Genomic DNA, 26,207 nt, shown 5'->3' with positions numbered 1-26,207 from the left:
ACCCATAATGTAAACAACCTTCTTTCATTAAATGTAGTCTAATCTAATAGGGATATATGGTTGTTTCTTTGTTTTTGTGGGGTTTTTTTTTTTTTTTTTTTTTTGAGACAGGGTCTTGCTCTGTTGTCCAGGCTAAAGGTGCAGTGGCAGCATCATAGCTCACTGTAGCCTCACACTCCTGGGCTCCAGTGATCCTCCTGCTTTAGCCTCCCAAGTAGCTGGGACTACAGGCATGTACCATCATGCCTGGCTAATTTTTTCTATTTTTTGTAGAGATGGGGTCTTGCTCTTGCTCAGGCTAGTCTTCAACTTCTGACCTCAAGCAATCCTCCCACCTCAGCCTCCCAAAATGCTAGAATTACAGGAATGAGCCACCATGCCCAGCCAGGACATATGTTAATAATTTTAGTCAACCATCTATTCTATCAGCACATAAACCACAATGGGCCACAACAAAAATGGCATCAAAAGTTTACCATGGAGATATCTAAAGGTATTAACATAATTTTAATTATATACCAAATTTTTAATATGGTTACCGATGGCCAATGGGATCATTTGGGGGAGAAAGGGAGGAATTTCACTTTTTTACTTTATATATTTTTAATTGTTTTAATGTTTTAACATATTATATATTACTTTGGTAACTGAATGAAAAGAATATTAATCCAACTACTTCTATTAATATTATTTTTAAAAAGGGTAAAATAAATAAGAATTCATGTTATATTTTTAGCTAGTCAAATTCCAAAGAGAAGAGTCATTACCCATTTAAAAAAATCAAAATTTTATTAATGGCCCCTTGATATGTACAAAATTAAACTATCTGTAAATTAAAATACATTGGCAATAACTGCACAGGGGAAGATACCAGATATTGAACGGTAACCTGCCACTAGTGATGAGGCAGATAAAAACTTAATAGTCCATCATAGTATACCGTATCTACCAAATCCTAGCTGGTAGCCTATAAAGACTGATCACTGGAAACACTATGACTAACATGAGAATTTTATCTTTTGCAGCTTCAAAAGGCCAAGAAAATGTTGGACATCAGTAAGAAGAGTATTTAAAACAAGTGAGGTAATTATAGGATGAAAATGAGGGGAAAAGAATTCACATTTATACATTTATAGAGTTTCTAATACAGGTAGCATATATAAGAAAATCATTTATAATCATCCACTCATTTTGAATTTTATAAATTCAACTTCATAAATAATATAGTCCTAAGTAGCTAATAAGAGATGCTAGTATGAGCTTCTAGTAGTTGTCTTCACGGAAGACCATTTGTGTACTCTCTCACCTCTTTCCTTTAGGGTTTTATTAGTAGTAAATTACAAAGTTAGTGGAACCATCTCTCTATTCGCAGTTTCTTTGTTCCATACACTAATGTGGCACAGCTATAGTTCCAACACGTAGGAAGCACTGCATCTACAAACCTAGATTTCAGTGATACTAAATCTAGCTGCCTGGAAACATTTATTAATAACTTAAATGGTTGCTTCCGAAAGAGATTAGTATTGATTTTCAACTGCTTATGAAAGAAGAAAATGTTTCCCCAAAGCCTCTGTTTACCTTACCTGTAATAGTTAGCTTGAGGTAAACATGTTGCCCAATGGGCACCTGAAGATGAGTGCCTGGTGGCAGCATCACACAGAAAAGCTTCGTATCATGAGTAACATCTTCCTTGGAAATTAACTGGCACTTTCTGTAGTACAAACCTAAAAAGTGATTCATTTTCTCTTATTGATACATAAATTAATAAGAATACTAGATCACCTAGAGAGAGATCACTTACTCACCTTTTGCTCTCTAGAAAAATTCAATTTCACCAAAATGCCTACGCATTTAAAAAATTCATCAATATTATGACTGATTTTTTTACTTTGTTTCCTGAGATACCTATTGTCTAAGACTTATAAATACTTCTATAATTTGAAAAATTAACTTTGAGTGTTATTTCTTCATTTGTTATTAAAGCACATTAAAATCATTATATTCTAAAAAAAAATCTAATTTATTTCTTCTCAAATTCACTTTTTAAATAATTCCATTTCTTAAGCTTTATATTTATAAAATTAAATTATACATGGGAAAAATATTTGATAATGAACAAATTTACATTCTAAAGTCTTTTCTTACACAATGAAAAAGTCTTGAAGCTTTAATTTTTAAGGTGTAACAATACTAGCACTATTAAGCAATTTTAGAAATATTTCTTTGATAAATGCAAGAAAAATATACATTCTTGTGTCTCTCTGTGTATATGTAGTGTATATATGAATTATAGTATGCTTTTAACTGTCAAAAATTATTAAAACAAAAAATAAACTTTTATGCTTAAAGGTAAAGTTTTAGTATCTGGAAAATTAAGTGAAAAACTGAAGATGCTAGATTTGTTGTTCTAATATACAAATAATAAAAGAAATAAAGTATTTCTATAAATACTGGAAATATTTGAAATTAATGCTCCAAGCTCAGAAAATATTATTTGTATAGAAAGCAAAATAATACCATTTAGATTAGAAGAACTTATTATAGAAGTTCTGAGAGAATATTTTCATTTAAAAATTCTCCTTTGGACATAAACAGAATACCAGAGTAGACTGATGATATTCATTTTTTTCATTATTTCCTCTCTCATAAAACAGTATTTATAGAGATGTAAAGGAATTAACCCTGATAATGTATTTCTCATCCTAATTATTCTGGTTTTCTTCAACCTAAAAATATTTAAGTGGGTGCAGAAAGATTTACTCCAGATCTTAGAAAGTGAAAGCCCAACAGCTAACAATCAACGCTTAGTGCAAAACTGAAATTCACATATAATCCTAAGAAACCATTTTGGCCACAGTTGAATCCAACTTCTCTTCTCCCTTTTGTGACACCAAAGATCTCAGTCACTCAATTTTCCACCTGCTACCCTGGTAGCTCAGTAAGTACATAAGTGTAGAGTATACCGTTTTACACAAAAACCTCAGGCATCACTTCAGGTCACCTCACTCTGGTGCTAAGACATAGGCTTGGACCAGATTATGGCCAAGAACACCACCATTAAAGTTATCACGGAAGGCCTAGCAGGCACTGGACCAACCAAAGGGCCAAAGGACATAGGCCCATCCACAAGGAGAAATGAAGGTACAAATGATCTCCTTATTCCTTTCTTCAGAACTTTTCTGGAACTCACAGTGAGAATGCAATCAGAGACCTCTATACAATATATGTCTAAATATTTAAAAGTTATAAATCAGACACATAGCTATCAAATAAAGTATATTCTATGCTGTACCTTGAAATATATACCTTCATACTGTCCTAGAAGGCTAAGTTCAAATTCAGGATTCTTAAACTCAAGAGTATCACACAGTGTGATGGCAGAAGGATGAAACCTGCACCCCCACTGCCAATCCTTTGTCTTCTCATCCTCGGCTCTGCTAGACACTGAGTGGGGCAGAGCAGCTCCCCCTCTTGCCCAAGTCTAAGGGCCACAGTGTTTTTCTATAATCAAATCTAGTGCATGTCATCCTGAGAACTTTACTGCTGGATGAAAATGTTCACCTTCTGACTTGACAACTTCTCCATAATTTGCCAGATAGGATTGCTACAGTTGAGTATGCATCTCTCCAACTCTACATAAAACACAAGGAAATACTGGCTTACAGTGATTTACTGATTTACCCTGTTAGAGAGCTGACACAGCATTCCTGTTATCTAACATCACTGACATAATTTCAATCTTTTACTGATAAAAGGCTGACATAATTTCAAGAGAACATTCTAACTATAGGTTCTAAATGTTTTAAGAAATATTTAAGAAAGTTTTCATCATTCAATTGCACTGAGAAGAAATACAGCAGAGACAGATGAGAACTGTGGCATAAGAGGAAAAAGATGCAGAAAGCAGATGCTACTGACTACACTTCTGTCTGGACAATGCCATTATTTAAACGTTAGGCTTTTGGTTTTGTAAGCACAGATAGTTATATAAGAAAATGAGAAATTGAAAATAAACATAAGATGGTGAAACAAAAACATAAAGCAGAAACATTTCTGCCCCAAATGCCTAACTTCTTTTAATAAAATGCATATAATTAATATTGAGATACTCAGGTTAACACTGAAAAACGGAGGGTTATATAATTTGGTCATAGTTTTTTCTTAAAGTTAAAAAGAAACTATTTTTCCCTTTTAAAAAAATAGAATTTCACAATGTTAAAATACAAAACACAGGCAAAGCCTCCAATGGGAGACAGAAAGAGAAGACTGAACTAGGAGCCCACATTGCCCTTAATCAGGGATTTCTTCTGGCATTTAGTATACCTTTGAAGTATTTGGGTACTTTTATTTTCCCTGCTAGAAACAGAGGCTTACAGAAGTTAAAAAGCTTGCCCAAGGTCACAGGGCAGCTGGAAAAGATGTGGGATAGAGCAAAAAATTATTAGGGTTTCTTGTCCTAACTCAGTAGGCCTTGTTTAAAAAGTTTGAGAATCATGTTCTAGACTAATACATTATTCTTTAGTGTCCTCCTATACTTATTTTAAGCATGACACTCTAAGCACAAATATTTATAGATTATCCCTCCATCCTTTATAACTCCCTACTGACTATTTAAAGTTCAAATTAAGGAACCAGCCATTTAGCAAGTCAAGATTCCTCCCAGGTACAGTTCTTCCTCACTATTCCCATTCTTTACTGTTCCAATACCTTTTCTTAGTATTCTTTACTACTTTCAATTACCTAAATATCATTAATTTATCTCCTAATTTACAATCTACTTTTTCTCATTTATTCCTGCAAGAACTTCCTAAACCAACCAGGACAACCAATTGGTGAGACTACACAACTAAAAATGCAATCTACGGAAAAGAAACAACCCAAAACATCTACAATATTTAAAAATATATAAACATAAATATTCAGATATGACCACAAAGAAAAAAACCCACAATCTACAGCTTTTCGATTCAATAGACATTCCATTTAGAATTTGTCACAGTTCGTACAGCAGGAGCCAGGCTGATTTAGCCTTGCTAGCTGTCTGTTTCTTCCAAGACAGTGGTCTTGATGAGCAGTCAACTTGACTGCAGGGATGATGTTCAGAACACTTGAAAATAAACTATTTTAAGGCACTTTAAAAATGTTCATTAACATTATGACTGATAAAATAACTCAAACTCATAAAGTCATTAGAATAGCTTCTTGTACTACAGAAACAAAATTTGAGTTATATACCTTTAAAAATATTACGTAACAGCATGTATTTTGTTGTTTTTAAAAATTATTCAGCATTTTCACTAATTTTGATAAAGTTTCCACTTAATTTCTAGTAGTATAGTTTTATTAACCACACTTATATATAAGAATAAGAATATATTCACAACTTTTAGACAGTAGGGATGACAAATATCCATGGGTTCATGTCTATTTATATATTTAGATAAAACATGATGAAGCAGAATGCTTAAAAATTAAGAATTTTCCATATCTGATTTTTAATTATTATTACTTTTTATTTTTTTGAGATAGGGTCTTGCTCTGTTGCCTGGGCTAAAATGTAGTGGTGTCATCAGAGCTCACTGCAGCCTCCAACTCCCGGGCTCAAGCAATCCTCCTGCCTCAGCCTCCCAAGTAGCTGGGACCACAGGTACATACCACTACACCGGCTAATTTTTTTATCTTTTGTAGAGATGGGTCTCGCTATTGCCCAGGCTTGTCTCGAACTTCTGGGCTCAAGTGATATTCCTGCCTCGGCCTCCCACAGTGCTAGGATCACAGGTGTGAGCCACCAAGCCCAGCTAAATTAGTATTATTAAATTGACAATAAAGTATAGATTCCTTTTTGTTTTAATTATTATTGTTAAAAATATTTCTAAAGTGTACTAAGATGTTTTACCATTTCAAGTAGACTGATGTAAACTGAATCTTTCTTTCAAAGTAAGGATTTTGAGTTAAACATTGGCCTTAAACTAAGAGAAAGGCAGCTCTTTCTTCAAGCCTAGGTTCAACGGGGTCTTTAGAGAATAAAACCATTTGGCAAGATTGTCACTAAGTTTAAACACTTCTATGCCTATCAGCTTTCCTCTCATGTTCCAGAACCAATTCAGCCAACATTGTATACTGAAGTGCTAGATCACTTCAATTCTAAATTTTCAAACTTCTCCTATTGTATCTTTTAATACAGTAAATAATTTTTTACTCAATTACAGACTGCCCCATCTATTTTGTGTTTATTCAGATTTCATATTCAGGCCATTCTGATAGAAATGAAAATAAGACAGTAAGATGCCAAAGCACCTTACAGTTAGTGTGCAAGCAACAACTTTATGCCTGCTGGGCAGAAGAAGCAATTTGAGGAGAAAACAAAGCACAGTGAAGTTTTTATTTGCTATGCACAATATTTCTTCCTTTCTAATCATTTTGAATGCTTATTTAAGGCAGCCAAGAAACATGGATGCACAGGCAAGGGTTGAGAAGAGGTAAGGGTAGTTCTTTCTACACCTGCAAGAGGATCTGCTCATTGTGAGGGCAAGCAGCTTACCTGCAGAATCATATGCCCTCATGAAAGTCTGAATCAAACGACTGCTTACAGTGTGTTGACAAGCAAATTTACAAGCACAGACAATACTCCAGTGTGTGTGTGTGTGTGTGGTTTGCATGCTCCCATGCACAGTGTCAGTTGCTAAGAAGCCCTGATGAAAGTACAGGTCAAACTATGTGAAACTGCCATTTTTCTAGGCAAAAAAACTGTTAAATATCAGCAATTTCATATACTTCCACTTGAATTTAAAAGATAGTTACAAAGCATATATACATCCATCTATATATAATGTGTATATATATATTTTAATCGAAAGGCCTATATACAGGCATACCTCATTTTATTGTGCTTTGTAGATACCGCATTTTTTACAAATCGAAGGTGTGTAGCAACCCTGTGTTGAAAGTCTATCAGCACCAGTTTTCCAGCACCAGGTGCTGACTTCATGTCTCTGTGTCACATTTTAGTAATTCTTGCAATATTTCAAACTATTTCATTAGTATTATAATATCTGTTACGGTAATCCTTGATCAATGATCTTTGATGTTACTGTGACTATTTTGGGGCGTCATGACCTCATCCATGTAAGATAGCAAACATAACCGATAAATGTTGTGTTCTGACTGCTCCACCAACAGTTATTCCTCCATCTGTTTCCCACTCCTCATGCTTATTCCCTGAAACTAAATATTGGAATCGGCTGATTAATAACCCTACAATGACCTCTTAAGTGTTCAAAAAAAAAAAGGCAGAGTTGCACATCTCTCGCTATGCATCAAAAGCTAGGAATGACTAAACTTAGCAAGGAAGGCATGTCAAAAGCTAAGCTTCTTGTACCAAAAAACCAAGTTGTGAATGCAAAGGAAAAGTTCTTGAAGGAAATTAAAAGTGATACTCCAGTGAACACATGAATAATAAGAAAGAAAACAGACTACTGCTAATATGGAGAAAGTTTCAGTGATCTAGATAGAAGATCAAATCAGCCACAACATTTCCTTAAGCCAAAGTGTGATCCACAGCAAGGCCCTTACTCTCTGTAATTCTGTGAAGGCTGAGAGAGAGGTGAAGAAGCTGCAAAAGAGAAATTTGGCACTAGCAGAGATTGGTTCCTGAGGTTTAAGGAAAGAAGCTATCTCCAATAACATAGAAATACAGGTGAAGCAGCAAGTGCTGATGGAGAAGCTGTAGCAGGTTACCCAGAAGACCTAGCTAACATTATTGATCAAAGTGGCTACACTAAACAACAGATTTTCAATGTAGATCTTCTATTGAAGACTGAATACATCTTCTATTGTAAGAAGATGCTATCTAGGACTTGAATAGCTAAAGAGAAGTCAATGCCTGACTTCAAAGTTTCAAAGGATAGGTTGACTCTCCTGTTAGGGGTTAATGCAGCTGGTGACTTGAAGTTGAACCCAATGCCCATTTGCCATTTTGAAAATCCTAAGGCCCCTTTAAGAATTATGTTGTACCTATCCTGCCTATACTCTATAAATGAAAAAACAAAGCACAGATGACAGCACATTTGTTTTCAGCATGGTTTACCAAATATTTTAAGCCTACTGTTGAGACCAACTGCTTAGGAAAAAAGATGCCATTCAAAATGCTACTACTCATTGACAATGCACCTGGTCACCGAAGAACTCTGATGGAGATGTACGAGGAGATGTTTCATGTTTGCTAGCACAACATTCATTCTGCAGCTCATGGATCAAGGAGGAATTTTGACTTTCAAGTCTTATTATTTAAGAAATAATTTTGTAGGTTATAGCTACCATAGATAGGGATTCTTCTGATAGATCTGGGCAAAGAAAATTGAAAACCTTCTGGAAAAGATTCATATTCTAGATGCCATTAAGAACATTTGTGATCCATAGGAGGTCAAAATATCAACAATAACAGGAGTTTATAAGTTGATTCCAACCCCTGAATGACTTTGAGAGCAAGACTTCAGTGCAGACAGTAACTGTAGATGTGGTGGAAATAGCACGAGAACTAGATTTAGAGGTGGAGGCTGACGGCGTGACCGAATTGCTGCAAGCTCATGATAAAACTTGAATGCATGTGGAGTTGCTTCTTACGGATGATGAGCAAAGAACACGGTTTCTTGAGATGGAATCTATTTCTGGTGAAGATGCTGTGAACATTGTTGAGATGAAACAAAGGATTTAAAATATTACATAAAGTTAGTTGATAAAATAGTGGCAAGGATTGAGAGGATTGACTCCAATTTTGAAAGTTCTGTGGGTAAAATGCTATCAAACAGCATTACACACCACAAAGATATCTTTTGTGAAAGGAAGGGTCAATCGATGTGGCAAACTCCATTGCTGTCATATTTTAAGAAACTGTCACAGCCAACCCATTCTTCAGCAACCACAACCCTAATCGGTCAGCAGCCATTAACATCAAGGCAAGACCTGCCACCAAAAAGATTACTACTCGCTGAAGGGTCAGATAGATAATCATTAGCACTTTTTTTCTCCTACCTTCAACTTTCCCATCATTACCATTTTTTAGCAATAAAGCATTTTTTAATTAAGGTGTGTACACTGTATTTTTAGACATAATATTATTGCACACTTAGACTACAGTATAGTATAAGCATAACTTTTATATGCACTGGGAAACCAAAATATTTGTGTGACTTGCTTTATTGTATACTCGTTTTATTGAGGTGGTCTGTAACCAAACCTGCAATGTTTCCAAGATATGTCTGTAAATGGCTGTTCACATATCAAAATTGTGACACAATTTTTTTAAAAATCTTGTTTCTCAAGGCTAACTTACTAGGATGTTTGCTGACAAATCTTCAAAACGAACTTTGGTGATCAAAGTCTCCATAATAAAGGTAGTAGCACTTAAAATGAAACGTTAATGTTAGGTTGGGCATAGAAATAGCAACCCAATTATCTATCGATTCCTGACCCTTAATAGGCAAAGTTCCTCAGCTATCTCTCTCTCTCTCTCCCTCTTTCTCTCACTTACACACACACACACACACACACACCCCGCTACACACTCATAATCTTCATCTTTGAGGAGAAAAAATTAATTGGAACCAACAATTTATCCATTCATATAATTTAAAATATTACATATTACATTTGAATTGAAGGTAAAAATGAAATAGCTTCACTTCTCTGATTGATGTTCTTTACTATGAGTCTTTCATGTGAGTGTATTCTATATTTGACATGAGAAGACATTGTATTAAAAGTTTTCAACTTATTAAGTTTATTTTCAAACTAAAATTCTTATAGCAAAGAAACATCAGTAAGATGAAGCCAGCATGCTATACCAAAGAAGTCAATAATTTTAGCAATACATATAGAAAACCTAGGAACCACATGATGGGCTGTAACCTTTTGAGCTTACTGATAGCCAGTTAATTACAATACTTTGATGATGTAAATATTCAGCTTTGCTACTGAATAAAATAACCTACAGTTTTTGTTATGATTTAAGAGGGCTAAGGAGAAAGAAAAAATTATCTTTGTTGATTCATTCAAATACACAAAAGTATCTCCTAAACTCTGAGTCATTTTCAAAACGCAGAAAACCTCCTTCACTGAAAAATACATCCATGGCTACAATTTCACACAAGAAAGTGAAAGCTTTCTTTCTTCTTCTTTTTTTTTTAATAGTGGTTCAGGACTTGAGAAGAAATTTATAGCAGGAATAAAAGAGTTCATGGAAACTCTGAGAAAATTACGGAGAAGAATACCTGAATGATGATCATTCTAACTGGTACTTACAAATGGAGGTCAGCCTTGGGTTTCAGTATCATTTATTTCTTGGCCTTGGCTTTTATCTGGTTTGCTATTTTTCAATCACTAAGCTAAGTCAGATAATTTCAGGGCAAGAGATTTCACTCTAATATTATTTCTTTTCATTTTCATTGTCCCTTTCCTATTCTTTTCTGACCTGCTAGATCACTCTATTATTCCTCTATGTCCTTTCTCCCTAATACCACAAAAATCAGACTTCCTCCTCCAGTAAAATTAATCTGTCTGAACTTTCTACACACCACTTAAATTTGTCCTTCTCTACAATCTGCAAAATACCTGGCACAATATGTAGCCAGTAACAATATGTAGATCTACCCACAAAGTCCTTCACAGTTTTTATTTTTATTTTTTTGAAAGCCATGGACCTCACTTTCAAAACATTGCTTGAAATTCACTTCCTTCAGGGAGTCATTCAAGATCAAATTCATCTGTGTCTATTCACTTGGGGCTACTTCAAAGTACATTCAGTTTGTACTATATAACTTGTCCTTGTTGGCCTGTTTCTTAATAAAAGTATGCTTCAATCTCATGTTTGCGTATTTTCTCTCTTCCACTTGGGAAAATAATTTCTCATGCTCTTCGTTTCATACCACAGTGCATAAAATAGCCTTCTACACACAATGTGTACTCAAAATAAGGCTGCATTACACTTTTCTGAAAATTATTTATAAACTTATTTTCATAATTCTGAAATAGTAAGAAATACATGTTGGTTTCTGCCCTTGGTTCCTGACACAGAACTCCTAATACCCTTGTACACAGGGACACTAAGAGAATCTTTTGTTCTAATACTTGGTCTTCAACCCTGATTCCAGACACAGAGCTCCTAAAACCTTTTGTAATTTCCTAATAGGAGTATCTGACACAAAACTCTTCAATCCCTTCAATTTCCTCGGTGATACGAGTACATTTTGTTCTAATGAGACTGTTGTTAGGCTCCTGGATAGACTCAGGAAGGGGGCTGGTTGCCAGGGAAACCAACCATGTGATTAGAGGATTTGAACCTTCAACTTCATCCCCAAGACACCCAGGGAGGGGAGAGGGGTTGAAGGTTGAGCTGATCACCAATGGCCAAGGATATAATCAATCATACCTTTGTAATGAAGCTTCCTTAAAAACCCAATAGGACAGGGTTCGAAGAGCTTCCAGAAAGCTGAACACATAGAGGTGCTAGGAAGGTGGCACACACATAGAGGGCAAAGAAGCTCCATGTCTCTTTTCACATACCTTGCCCTGTGCATCTCTTCTATTTGGCTATGCATTAGTATTCTTTGTAATATCCTTTATGAAAATGGATAAACGTAAGTGTTCCCCTGAATTCTGTGAGCCATCCTAGCAAATTTTTGAGCCCAAGGAGGGGGCTGTGACAACCCCGATTTATAGGTGGTTGGTCAGAAGCACAAGTCACAACCTGGAGCTGGCAACTGTCGTATGAAGTGGAGGGCAGTCTTGTGGGACTGAGCCCTTAACCTCTGGTGTCTGCACTGAACTCCAGTTAGCACCATACTTGAGTTAAACTGTAGAACACCCAGTTGGTGTCACTGTAGAATTGGTTGGTGGTAGGAAGAAATCTACACATTTTGGCAACCAGAAGTATTCTGTGTTGAGTGGTGAGAGTAGGAAAAAGTTTGGCTTTTTTTTATCTCAGGCAATAATTTTAAGTATTTATAATAATTTTAAATATTTCAAGCTGATAAACTTAATACATGCAAGTTAGTTCCTTCCGAATCTCCTAAAATAGCAGCAAAGAACTTTCGTGTCTGTGTGTGTGTGTGTTTCATTATTTTTTAAGGTATAAGCCCACAAATACATAAAGAATGAAAATCAGAGACAAAAGCAATAAACTTTGGGAGCTGACAAGGCAAAGAGATGACTGGTAACTGACTCAGCAGACCCAAGAAAGCTGAATTCTAAGCTAGAAGTGCAGAAAGCCAAAAACCAACACACTTTTACTACAAAATCCCTTTAACACTCAGAAACTCGCAGGACCAAGTACCTCTGGAATCAGAGTCAACATGTAGCTAAAACCACTTTCTGGATGAAAGTTCATTTAAGAAGCTTGGATGTCCTGCCACCCCCCTGAAATCCTCCCCTACTTAGCACAGTCACGTGACCGACACTCTTCCATCCTGGCAAAATATCAGAAGTTTGCTCTCCAGAGACGGTAAAACAAAAAGTCTCTGGATTGGGTCTATGTTATGAATGAATTGTATCCCCTCCCCAAATTCACATGTTGAAGTTGTAACCCCCAGTACCTTAGAATATGGCTGTATTTGGAGATGGGGTCTTTTAAAAGATAGTGGAGACTTCAGAAGAGACCAACCCTGCTGATAACTTGATCTTGGACTTCTAGCCTTCAGAACTTCGAGAAAACAAGTTTCTGTTGTTAAACCATCCAGTCTGTAGTAGTTTGTTATGGTAGCCCTAGCAAACTAACACAGTATTCTAAGCAATGGGGGTGGGAGGAAAGAAAGAAAAAGAAAAGGAAGGAGGAGAGGAGAGGAGAGGAGGGGAGGGGAGGGGAGGGGAGGGGAGGGAAAAAGAAAAAGAAATTAAGTGATGTTTACAGATAGCCCAGCCATCTTTCCCCACATGGCTTCTGAAATGCTAGGTGCAAGGTAGGAGACCGTTCACTCTAGAGACTCTGACAAAATACTGGTATTGAACTTTTCCCAAAGAAATAATCCAGCCACATAGTGAATATAACTGATGACAAGCCACAGCTACATGTATCATTTCCAATCAGCTTTTAGAACCCTACACTGAAATATGAGCAGACAGTCAAGGATCAGCAAACATTCAAAGTGCATTTAATACATAAAAGACACCAAAAAACAAATGACAACAAACTTGGAACACACAGAGGTTACACAGGAAGAAGAAAACTCTAAAACATTTTCAGTACTTCTTGACAAGAGAAGCTAATAAGAATGGGATGCTAAAAAAAAGGAATAGAAATCAAAAGAGTTCTTAGAAGTTAAAAATATGAGTAAAAACAAGTAATGTAATAGAAGAGCTAGAAGACATAGCTAAAGAAATCTCCCAAAAAGAAGAACAAAAGGACAAAACTGAAAATAAGAGAGAAAAGGTAACACAGAGGACTGGTTAAGGAGATTAAATATAAGAATGCTTCTAGAGAGCAAAAACAGACCAGGGAAGCGAAGAAAAATCAATGATATTTCTGAGAACTAAAGGTTGTAAGTTACCATATTGAAAAGATTAGCACTAAGAATGAACACCCAGCATGAAGGATGAAAACAGACCCACATTATGGTGCATCATCGTAAATTTCAAAACACTAGGGACAAGGAGAAAATCCTACCAATTTCCAAAGAGAAAATACAGGATGTGTTCACTTTGTGAAATTTCATCAAGTAAAACACTTATATTATGTTCCCTTTTCTATATATACGTTAAACTTAGATTTAAAAAAAACTAAAAGAACAGAAGGAAATGAATGGTATCATCCTTTAGGAGTAAACTGAGAAACTGGTTTACTTAAGCAGAAAAATAGTAAGCATGTTTTCCTTAATAGGAAAAAGAAATCAAATGTGCATACAAGGCATAAACTTAAAACTTGTACTTGCATCTTTCATAAAAGAGGGTCTGAGGAGTCAACAGTCTAAACACAAGTAGCCTTCTCTATTCAAACCATCATTACCTAATCACATTTTTTAATCTAAACATTAGACAGTAGAGTCTGAAATTTAACTTCTATGAAAAAAAAAGGAGACACAATAGACACAATGTTCCTTCCAAACTTTCTAGATACAAGGACCCTTCAGCTAGTTCCAAAGCAGCCTTTCAAACTCTGGTACAATTGTATAACTAACACAACAATTTCATGAACATGAAATTAATGTAACAAAGTAATAGCACAGCATACCTGTATCTTTTCTTGGAATAAATGAATTATGATTCTCCAGGGGATGACCAAGACATTTCCAAGAAGTATTCTTTTTTTTCTTCAGGACAATCTCTATTTTCCCTACATTCTCAACAACCTGCACTGAAAACAAGATAAATTTCATTTGTACTCACTGATATTAAACATAAGATTTTATTTTAAAATCAATATTTCTCAAATAGTCCAAATGTCCTAACCCTTTATGAATGACACCAATCATTAATGGGATAAATAAGATTTTGTTCACACATTTATCACAATTATTTATGCCTACATGGTATTAAATACAGTTCAATTTATTTTAGATTCAGATTAACTTCTCTCAAACTAATTTATCAAGGGCCAAACTAATATATATTGCTAGTTTTCACACAAGCTCAAATATAATCACAGCAACTAATTAACACACAGCTAAAAAAAAAAATAGGGCTGAGATATACAATTTAGCCAGAAGCAAATTTAATTTGCTCTATTTTAACAGTTCTTAGTTGGAATCTAAGGGGTTCTTAGGGGTAAATTCAGTGGACCAATTCTAAGCCTAATAAACACAAGAATAGGCCGGGCGCGGTGGCTCACGCCTGTAATCCTAGCACTCCGGGAGGCCGAGGTGGGCGGATCGTTTGAGCTCAGGAGTTCGAGACCAGCCTGAGCAAGAGCGAGACCCCATCTCTACTAAAAATAGAAAGAAATTATATGGACAGCTAAAAATATATATAGAAAAAATTAGCCGGGCATGGTGGCGCATGCCTGTAGTCCCAGCTACTCGGGAGGCTGAGACAGGAGGATCGCTTGAGCTCAGGAGTTTGAGGTTGCTGTGAGCTAGGCTAACGCCACGGCACTCACTGTAGCCTGGGCAACAGAGTGAGACTCTGTCTCAAAAAAAAAAAAAAAAAAAAAAAAAAAAACACAAGAATAGCCTCAAGCAAATGAGTCCCTAGTAAATACAGAGTGAATTAATAAGGTGTATGGGAATCTTTGATAATTAGAAACTTTTTGGATTATCTTTTTATTTTTTAAATGATTAAAGTAGTTTAGAATATATGGGTATAATAATAAAACAGAGACTTCTATACACTGATTTAAATTTTATAAATTGAACATGCTTTTAAAGACCCAAAGCATATTTCATTTTTCTTTAGAAACAATGTATCTGCTCTCTCTTACTGTAAACACAAAACTCAATAACAATTTACAACTTTTATTTAAGATAAATAGGTCAAATGAATTCAATTCAATGAGCATTGACTCTGATTTGAAGCTTAACCATGGTCCTTGACTTCAAAGAGCTTAATTTATACAATTTAACAATTTATACAATTTACAATTTCTAAATACAAGATGATATATGGAAAAGGGGAGACACTGAACCAGTGTCATATATCTGATGGCACTTGAAAACACAAAACCACCATTCTATGATGACTCTTCTATTGTTAAACAGCTGTGTAAAATCCACACTGCAAGTTTATATGCAGCAATACTCATAATTTAGTATGCCCTGTCATTAAACAATTTTCAATACATACATGTAAGAAAAATTCTTTTGCTCTAGTATATTTCTACAAGCTACATGTCAGGAATAGGTCAGAGCTGAGGAAGGAAGGAAGAATGGAAAGCAGATAGGAATTTTTTTTAAGGAGAAAATAAGAAAGGGTAAAGAGATGAAAGGAACAAAGGGAAAGGAAAAAACTGGAAACCAGAGGGAGGAGTATATTTAAAAATTAATGTATTTATTTATATATAAAACATCACACCTTTATTTTGCAACATAAAAATAAACATATGAAAAATAAGACAAATGCTGATTTTTCTTTTTTTTCTCTGTGTATGTATGTGTACGTATGTACACACATAATTTTTGTTTTTTGGAAGCTTACCAGAAAAATCTTCCTGAACCTCATGGCTTAGCCCTGGGATAAAAAAATATATTTAGTTAAAATCCAACTTCAATTCATACACAGTTTATAGTTTATAAGATCATTTAAATGGTTCTCTATGTATTATTTCAAATCCCTCAAAACAAGTAAAACACATTCTGAGAGACCAAAGGAAAGAAATTGTACACAATCAAAATGGAGAATTAAATTATTTATCATAAATATGTATTTATTCAATTCTTCCATTTCTCTCCCTATTAACTGAACAGTAAACACTCAGTTGCCCACAGTGGCTAACAGACATTAGTCCAAGCATGGCCCCAGACTGACAATCTTACAAATCAAGAAGAAACCAGGCTAACGAGAGAGGCAGACCTGAAGCACGCATGCCCCAGGGTGTGTGCATGTGCCTATGTGAACAGAGGCCAGACCTGGGGCAAGCTTAGTTTTTCTTTTCCTATTGTTCTCCAAAGCTGAATACTCATTTGGTTATTAAAAAAAAAATTATTGAGCATCTATGTGTGACAGGCACTTTTCTAGGTGTTATAGACATAACAGTTAATGAGAAAGAAAAATCTTTGCCCTTATAGAACTTACATTCTGGAAGAGACAGATGAAAAAAATATTTTCACAAATGTCTGCTCTAAATTTCACTATGTTCAAATGGTTATTTGGAATTTACAATTTTGCATTATTTCAGTCCTTCCAATGCAATAGTGGCAACCAAGAGTTTCGTATTTTTGACTGTGGATTTTTTGTTTGATTTTTCATATATGTGCTAGTGTAGGGTATCCCAGTTTCCCCCACTTTTTTCTCTGTCCTGACCAAAAAATACAAAGTTGGTCTTTAGTCACGAAGGGACAGGTAGCTGCGGGATACAATACAAATTTGCAGACCAGGCTGCTTTGCTGGAGCCCCCGACGCTTCATGACAGAGCTAGTAACAGGCCAGTGTTATGGGCCACCTATTGATGGGTGCTCAGGAGCACCTATAGGACTCTGAAGACTTATTTATAGGTGTCAAGTACAAGAGACTTACCAAAGCTGGGCCAAAAAACGTTTTATATTATTGATTTTGATTGCATTTAATTACTTAAATTTGGAAAGGTGAGGTCACACTGCCATTTGCTAGCACTTTTATTAGCATAAAGAAATAACAGAGAAAAATGATCAAAAATGACAACAGACAAAATATTGTAGTTACCTAGACTGTAGACCAAATTATTGTTACATTTAAAGGAAACTGGAGCTGTTTCCATTAATGAAAATAAAGTACTCACCTATATGTATAAGATATGAACAATCCTTGATAATTGTTTCTGCTCTAAAGGAATCATCCTGATGATCAACTATTATTGACTCTAAATTGATATCCTTAAACACAAAGCAAAAACAGAAAGATTAGAAAGTAAATTTTTTCCCCAACATCTATAACTATACTTTTAAGATGATCTGTGGAAGTTTATATGGTGCTTCTTTACTGAATCCCCAAGTTAAATAAATTTTACTTCTGTTTTTTCCTCTCATATAACCCAGTTCTTCTCCTTCAAAGCATGTATCACAATTTTAATTACTCCATATCTGTCTTTGTTTAATATGTATCTTACCCACTGGTCTCTAAGCTCTAAGCTTAAGGGACTATCTTTAGAATGTTGCTTGGCTTCTAGTAGGTGCTCAAAAAATACTTGTTGAATAAGCAATGTGGGAAAGAACATTAGAATCAAACCAGAAACCAAGATATCTGTGTTCATTTTCATCTTTACACTATAGTGAGATGCTGGTTACACAACTTCTTGATCTCAGCTTATCAAAAAAATCAATTCACTAACACATTTTCAGATGTCTCTAATTTCTACATAGCCTTGGTACAAAGAATTTTGGTATCTATCACTTGTACCATATACTAACATATTATTCCATGTGGAAACCTTCCCCCTTCCTTAGCCATCCATCCTCTGTGCCCCACTGATATTACCAGTGGAGTGGACTCTGACCTCCCTAGGCTGTGTTCCTGGTTTTGGACTGCATAACGAGGAGACAACAGCAAGAGTGAGTGGGAAGTGGGACAAGCAGTGCCTCTGGCCCTCTTAGCTGTATCAGGCAAAGGCTGGTCACCTCTGTCAAATGGCCAAATCATGCTGCAAGATTCAGAGGAACCTACTGGCTCAGATGGTTCTGCTACTATAGAAGTAGCATAAATTCTTAAAAATCCCTAGCTGCCAGAACTTGTCTTTAAACCTACATGGTTTCTCAAAGTACAGGAACCTCCAAGATGTGTTTGGAGATGTTGTGAGTTGTCTGCTTGTTTATGAATTTCTCAGCTGGACTGTAAGCCCCATGAAACCCAGGTCTCTATGTGTCTGGCCTATCATCATCCATCCCTAGCATCTAAGACAGGGCCTCATATAAAGTAGGTGTTACATAAATACTTAGTGAATGAATTATCTCCCTAACTTTAGTTTCAAAAGGGCATCTATTCTTCCAGTCTGTCCCTAGAAAAAAAAAGGGGCATCTGAACACCATTAGTGGTTTAAACATATTATACTAAGCCATAGCAATACAGTGTCTCTAATCCCAATATATGTTCGGGAAATTTGTTCTTATGGTGAGGTTAACTGGGATTCATTTTTGTTATTCATGCTTCCAAAAAAAAAACCAAAAAATCACAGAAAGCACATAACGTACTTCCTAGTCTAGTTTTTAAGAGGCAATGGCTGTTAAGAGCATATGCTCTGGAGCCAGACTCCCTGGGTTCCAAATGCTCTGCCACTTACTATGTGACTTTGGTTAAATTATTCAATCTCTCTCTGTTTCCTTTTCTGGAAAATAGGGATAATAAAAATAATACCTACCTCACAGAGTTGTAGTGAGAAGTAAATAATATAAGAAAAGTGCTTAGAAAAAGAACTGGTGCATAAATTAACATTTACTGAATATTTACTTTTTTATTCTTCTGATTTTAAAGACATATTTACCTTCTGCTTAGTATATATGACAATGGTGACTAAAGAGTCTGTTTGGAACCAGTCATAGCTGTAAAATATTAAGAAAAGAATAATTATGTCAATAATCATGTGCATTCACATATATTAAATCATTAAATGTTTAAAATTTACAGTGAGAAATACATTTCTCTAGGTTAAACTTTTTTCTGAATAAATATTGGTCTTACCATGCTATGTTCATTATATAATTATTTCCAAATTTAAAATATCTATATTTTCATGTATTTCCACTTGAATAAAAACAAAATGTCCTTAACAAGATACTTTTTATAAACATTAAACACCTTGCTAAAATCTTCTTTTATTAGAGCAATAATAAAACACAATATATTTTGTTAAGGAGCATGAAGAAATGTACACATTTATTACCTTCACTCCTTCCTGTAACAAACATATTACTACTAAAGAAATTAATTCATCAAGGTTGTTTAATGGGTCAATAATTAATAAAATGTAAGGTAAAAATAAGTCTTCTGTTTTGTTATATAGCTATTGATCAAACTGATACTGTTTTTGCACTTATTAGCCACAAACAGGTACCCATAGTTGAATCTAGAGGCGGTATCCTCAGTCCCTTAACTTAAAATTGTATATGAAATAACTGAACAAATACAGCAGGATGCTGCTATTAGAATGATACAGACTGGCAGGGAGGAAAAAAGCAGTAAGACAAAGTACTACAGAGAACACACCTGAGGGCATTTGAAGTGTCATTAACAAAATAGATATGCATTGTTTAATTTACTGTTAACTGTGTAAGACAATTATTGTACAATATATCTTGAAAGATTTCCATTAAAAATTGATAAAACAAACTAGATACACAAAACATAGAATAGTTAAATAAATTATGATACAGTCATATGATGGAATGTAGAGAAAAATGCTTTCGCAGAATACTTAATGACATAGGAAAATGCTCATGGAATATACTGTAATACTAATATTATAAAAATAGAATAACATGGAATTAGGTATTATATGAATCAAACTGCAGGGAATAAATCAAATGTTAAGAGTATGTATCTAGGGTTAGTGGGATTACAACTGATTTTACCTTTTCTGTTTCTGTATTTTACAAGTGTTCTACCATTAATGTATTTTTTATAATAAAAAAATTTAAATAATTTTTTCAAGTACTGGTGTTTAAAATGGATCAACTTTCAGTTGTATTTAAAATTCACATTTATGGAATAGCTCATTCTCCAACAACGTTTAATAAATGAGGCACTACAGTTTTTGTGTCAAAGAAGCATGATTAATAGTAAGCAATAAATCAAACCCACAGCTACTTTATTTTTTTTAATGTGTGCATTTTTTGTATAGAACTAATTTAACTTTAAAAATGTAAACAAGAATGCATACCTTGGAGAAGTAGGGTCTTCTCTGGCAAGTGCACCTGTCACCTGGCTACTGGGAAGCAAGCCTTCACAAAGAAAAACAAACAAAATAGCCACAGTTCATCTACATAGCATTAAAATTTTTTTTTGTATTTCTAGTTAACTTATTGAAATATTACATACATACATAAAAACACATCATAAATATACTACTCAATAAATCTTCACATAGTGAAACATACCATTGTAGCCAGCACTCTCCTCATGGCCCCTTCCAATCACCACCCCTCCCCACAAGGATAACCATTACTCTGATTACTAACACCATGATAAGTTTGTGCCTGTGTTTGATCTTTATATAACCAGAATCGTAAGCCATGTTCTCTTTTGGTCTGGCTTTTATGTCCAGCATAATAGACATTACAGTTTTTATGTCAAACAACCATGATTAATAATAACCAATAAATCACACCCAGAGCTTTCTGAGATTGTATCTATGCTGTTGAATGTTTGTTCTTTTTTATGACTGAGTAGTATTACACTGTATGAATGTACTATAATTTAGTCACTCTCCTGTTGATGGACATTCAGGTTGTTTCTAATTTAGAGCTATTATGCATAGTGCTGTTATAAATATTCCTTTACATATACATTCTTCAAGAACAAATATCTACATTTCTGGTGGGTAAATAGCGGGGTGTGCATGCTTAGCTTTAGTAGATATTACTGAACAGCTTTCTAAATTGGTTGTACTCATTTATACTTTTTACCACAGTGTTCAAGAGTTTCAGTTGCTCCACAATCTCACCAACATGTGGTATTCTGTCTTTTTCCATTCTACTCGTTCTTGTGGGTATGCACCAACATGGAATTTTAAAAGTCCACTAAAGCTGTAATTTTCAAATCATTACAGAAAACTCTGAGACGGGGAAGAACTCAAGATCCTGCAAACATTGAGTATTTTCCTCCTTCGGTAGGAATGCATTGTTTGTAAGATTTAGTTTGGTTAAAAAAAAAAAAGGGAGCATTGCTGCTAAATGACTTTTGAAAATCACTGCATCAATTACATTTACCATTTCTCAAACTACATAGGGAAAAAATTGTTAGTCTCTGGTGAGTGCTGCAGTTCTCAAATTAGAAATCACAGTATTTTATATAAAATTAGAGTTGGGAGGCACCTTTGAGCAAGCTAGTTTGGAGGTTTTCAAGATTCATTTTAGCCACAGAACTTTCTATTTAAACACATGCTCAAGTGCAAGCACACAATGTAAAACAGGGTTATTTTTCTGAATGAGGATGATGGTAAGCCCTGAGCCCAGGCCATATTCATTCAGCTTCCATCTCTTCCTATGTAAATCTGAAGAACACACTTAATTTTCAGATAAACAAGGAAGCCTCAGAGATGTGAAAACAAGATGTGCAATATGCCAAAGTTGTGAACTAATTAGAGTGGGCCCTAAAAGAATGCTCTACTATAAAATTAAAGGTATAACAAAAGAAAGGACTGTAAGAATTAAATTTTTCTTAAATGGCAAAAGAAAATATAATCTTATTAAATTATTTGAGAAGTACTAAAAGTTATTTTAATTAAGAGATTAATGTGATTTATCTTTAGAAGTCTCTTAGGTATATATATAAAAATCAAATGCATCACAATCTAGATAGTCTGTAAGAAAAAGCTATCAACAGAATTCACAAATTGTAAGCCACTTTGGACCTAATTAGGACCAGAAAATCTGGATTTAAGCTCAGTGTCAGCACTGTGATCTTATAAAAACCGTTGTTTCCTCTTCCTCAAATCAAACTAGCAATGAAAGCGGCTCTGCAATCTCACAAGAGAGCAAATGAGACAATTTCCAAACATTCTAAAAAACTACACAGTACCATAAAAATATAACTTATTAGAGTAATGTCATATGCAGTGGAATGTGTCTTGATTTCAACATTTGTGAACAAACAAACAAACCTTATATAATATCCTTTTGGATGAGCTGAAAGAATATGAGGTGAATGTAGAGTGGAGGAACATAATTAAGTAAAGAAAGGTGGACTGAATAAATGTTTTCCCTCCCTAAAATGTTGATTGAATGATGTCAATTTGAAGGGATCAGCTCTCCAGTGGAATATGGAAGTAGTCTATCCTACTCAATATTTTAAGCAGCTATAAGAATAATGACATAGAAGGCAGGCAGGTCACATTTGCAAATATACAGACTTAGCACAGACTTAAATGAGCCAAATGTGAGCGGCAGCTAAGAAAAATATAGAGACATATGTTCCAATCTTATATGGTCCAAGTCACAAGAGGTAACGGTGCTATCCAGACCACTTGTGGAATGCTATATTCCATTTTTAAGGCCACCTTTAAATGCAGTGCATCCAAATAAGGGCAACAGAAAAGTAAAGGTTCTGGAGGCCGAAAGTGGGAGGAAACAAAATACCCAGTCCATCAGTAATTAGTCATTAAGTGGCAGTTGTTTTGGTAGTTATCACAGAAGAGCCAATCACCAGATGAAGCCTACAATCAGTCCCTCATTTCATGCAATGTTACACCATCAAACAACTCCAGGTACCATAAATTGCATAAATCAGTCTACAATTTAGACTGTTTTCTCTAGTTAAAAAAGAAAACGTAATTCATCTGGCAATCTAGCTTGTTAACTGCACTTTTATGACTTTCTTTTGCAAAAAGGGAGAAAAAAATCTATTTCTAAATGTACATAAATATAGTTCAGACCACCATACTGAACTGTTGTTGGGGGAGGAGGGAAAGTGTCTGTCATAATTGCAAGTCATCCTGAATGGCTGAGGAAGCCAGCACTGCGCAAGGACTCAGAAAAGGGTAGATTAATAAGCTGTTGACAGCTGTATGCAAACACTGCAGATGAACTCACATGCCTGAGAAAATTGACTTGCTCAGTCTTGTTTCTGAGAATGAAACTCTTAATCACTACAAGTATTCAAGCTGAGGGCAGATGAACATGTGTTCAGGGATGTCATAGAAGGGACCACTACAAGAGTAATAGCTGGAATAAGGGGCCTATAAAGTTCTCTTAAATCCTCAAAGTTTGGGCCAGTAAAGACATCTTTCATATTAAAATCTAAACAACCCAGAGACTTCTGTGAAACAATAGTGTGCATGAGCATGTGAGTATAATTCATTTTTTTATTATAAATTTATATGACTTACCATTTAAGACTTTCTTTTCCTCACGATAGTCTGCACAGTGATTTAGGAAAAAAAAAAAGGTCAGATAAGAATACGTGATGTCAAAGAGAATATAAGTGCACATTACTGATTTAAAGATAACAGCCCTATTTTCTTGAAAGGCTTTCTTCTAAGGCCTGAGGAGAGAAACAGGCCAATAAATAGATGGCTTTTGTTTGAAATAAGCAAGGTCCATTGCCAGGCCATTTCTCCAGATGTTTGTATACTAATTCACTTGGCTTTTTTCTACTTCTTTGGTCATTTTTTTCTAATTTCTTAGAGAGCATATAAACCCCAACTTTTGTCCAGGTTATCATATTCTAAATTAGTCTAAATTAACCAGAATTTATTAGATTACATTTTGTAAATGAAACACACATTAACCCCAAGAAAGACATCTTACTATCTTTCTCTTTCACGAAGGACAGTACTTAATATGATCATTGTTACTACAAGTTTAAGTAGCCAAAAATATGTTAAGTCTTTCACATGTATACACAATGCAATTATTAGTGCTACAACCCAGAAAAAAATTAACAGGTATTTTCTTTCAGGATGGCAGACAATTCACAAAGCTACATCATATCTTAATAACTACAAGTGCCATAACATTATAGTAAAAATAAACCCCTTAGCAAAGCTGTCAAAGTTTAAAACAAAAAAAGATGATAAGCTAATGCAAAATACTCAAGTAGTCAAATTGAAAGAAATCCCTTGTTAAGTTGACATCACCTTGTTTTATAGAAAAAAGGAATTAATGCACATAAGCCAAAGCTTTCAAATTTTTTATGGTCTAATTTTTAATCACCAGAAATTCCATAATTACTTCCACTTCACTCACCCGTCACAAAATAATAATGATTAAGGAAGCCAAATGACTATTCTTTTTGTTTCCCTCAAAATAATTCTGTAGCTGAAAGGGATCTTAACAACATACAGCAAATTATCATCTAATCCCCTCATTTAAGTCTGAAAAACAGAGGTCAAGGACTTGAATGAAATCTACAGCAAAGCCAAGATTAGACTTGTCTCCCCTAAAACTCAGCCTTATTTTTCTTGACAAGCGATGGCTAAATACTTCTTAAAAAGACACAAGACCTAAAAACCATTTAAATTATACCTAAAATGGGCTTTGTTTATCAATAGCCAGATAAAAATCTAGTCATTACAGTTTGCAAGGGATCACTGATGTCCTTGCTGGATCACTTACTTTTATGTAGTGGGTTTTAACTGTCTCTCAGAATAAACAGCAAATTCACAATAACAAGTAAATTAACTCTATTTTCAATGTACAACACAGCTGGCAGTTTGATAAATCTCATTTATCATGTAAAAAAATTTGTTTTTATCTAAGAGGTTCACAGATTTTGAAAAATTATCCCAGGTAATTTGTTTCTAGGAGAAAAAAATATTACCTCATATGATTACTTCCTGCCTGATGTGAAACAATTTTAATCTGTTAGAACTTTCTGGATTCTGCTAAATTAGTAATTATCCTGAGTCTTTTTTTTTAATACAAGAAGTGCAGGTACGAAGAGAACTTCCATTTAAATGATCTGAATTACCTTTAAAAACTCTACTACTCTACTTTTGCAACTCTTCTCAAAAACTGAGTCATAGAAATAGAGGAGACTTTTTCTCCCCCACTGTTGAGCATATGTATATCTGAATCATTTTAGTGAGGGAGATACCATTCTTCCTGAAAAGAAATCTAATATCTTCTCTTGGTAACTAATTCCACCATTTGGTTGGCTCCATGGCCAAATTTGTATCTTCTCATATGCTGGTTAAACTGCATTTCTCTGGTAAGAGCCTGTATTTCTGGGTAGGTCACAGTCCTTCAGAAGGCTAGCATGTTGTGATCTAACAGCACTCTACTCTTCCTTGGTAAGAAGGCTAAGATTTTTAATTCTGACCCAAATCCAGTTTACCTCTGCTGAGTGGAGTCACAGAGGACACCCTGGGATAAAGAAAGAAAAATTCTGTTTCATCAATATGCTCGTTCTTTTAATAAATATCTGTTCATCAGCCTCTTAATGGGGACAATGACATAATATGAAAGCATTTGGATACAAAGTTAGGAAAATATGAAAATATATTCAGTTTGCTTATACATACATAAAGATAATTTGGAAGGATTCTCAAGAAAACTAATAAATCTCATTACCTTCATATGTACATGGGAGGGAAAAGGGTAGATGGGAAGCAGAGGTATGACACGGACACATCTTCAATCATATGAATGTATTACTTATTCAAAATATTACATAAACCGGATTAAAATAAATTATCAATACGTTCTTTTTAATACTATGAAATAAATACTACAAATGAGGTATGTAGAAGATGTTATGGCAGCATAGAAGAGGAGGAGCATTTCTACTTAGAAGAACTTTGAAAGTACTCTGTTGAAGAAGTAATAATGTAGCTAAGTTTTGATAATATGTAGGCACTTGTCAGGGGTCCCTGAAGAAAAGCATTCTAGGGGAAAAAATGCTGAGCAGTTATATTTGAATGTTTTATATTAATATTTACCTTT

The 26,207-nt window shown here is 34.7% G+C and overlaps 1 protein-coding gene across 1 annotated transcript in view; it reads right to left on the bottom strand.

The window, feature by feature from the left end:
- The window catches only part of CYB5R4 (cytochrome b5 reductase 4), a 79,512-nt gene that overhangs the window by 16,723 nt on the left and 36,582 nt on the right, over positions 1 to 26,207 (bottom strand). Inside the window, exons 5-11 of the mRNA XM_069488359.1 lie at positions 23,651 to 23,680; positions 20,486 to 20,546; positions 19,091 to 19,148; positions 17,396 to 17,489; positions 16,117 to 16,149; positions 14,219 to 14,341; positions 1,584 to 1,724 (exon numbers count right to left, since the gene is read on the bottom strand). Coding sequence (XP_069344460.1) covers positions 1,584 to 1,724; positions 14,219 to 14,341; positions 16,117 to 16,149; positions 17,396 to 17,489; positions 19,091 to 19,148; positions 20,486 to 20,546; positions 23,651 to 23,680 — 540 coding nt within the window. The remainder of the gene's footprint in view (positions 1 to 1,583; positions 1,725 to 14,218; positions 14,342 to 16,116; positions 16,150 to 17,395; positions 17,490 to 19,090; positions 19,149 to 20,485; positions 20,547 to 23,650; positions 23,681 to 26,207) is intronic.

The sequence above is a fragment of the Eulemur rufifrons genome, chromosome 15, assembly GCF_041146395.1.
Source record: "Eulemur rufifrons isolate Redbay chromosome 15, OSU_ERuf_1, whole genome shotgun sequence".
In the NCBI taxonomy this organism is placed as follows: Eukaryota; Metazoa; Chordata; class Mammalia; order Primates; family Lemuridae; genus Eulemur; species Eulemur rufifrons.
The sequence above is the reverse complement of the archived record's forward strand: the minus strand, read 5'-3'. Positions and strand labels throughout refer to the sequence as shown.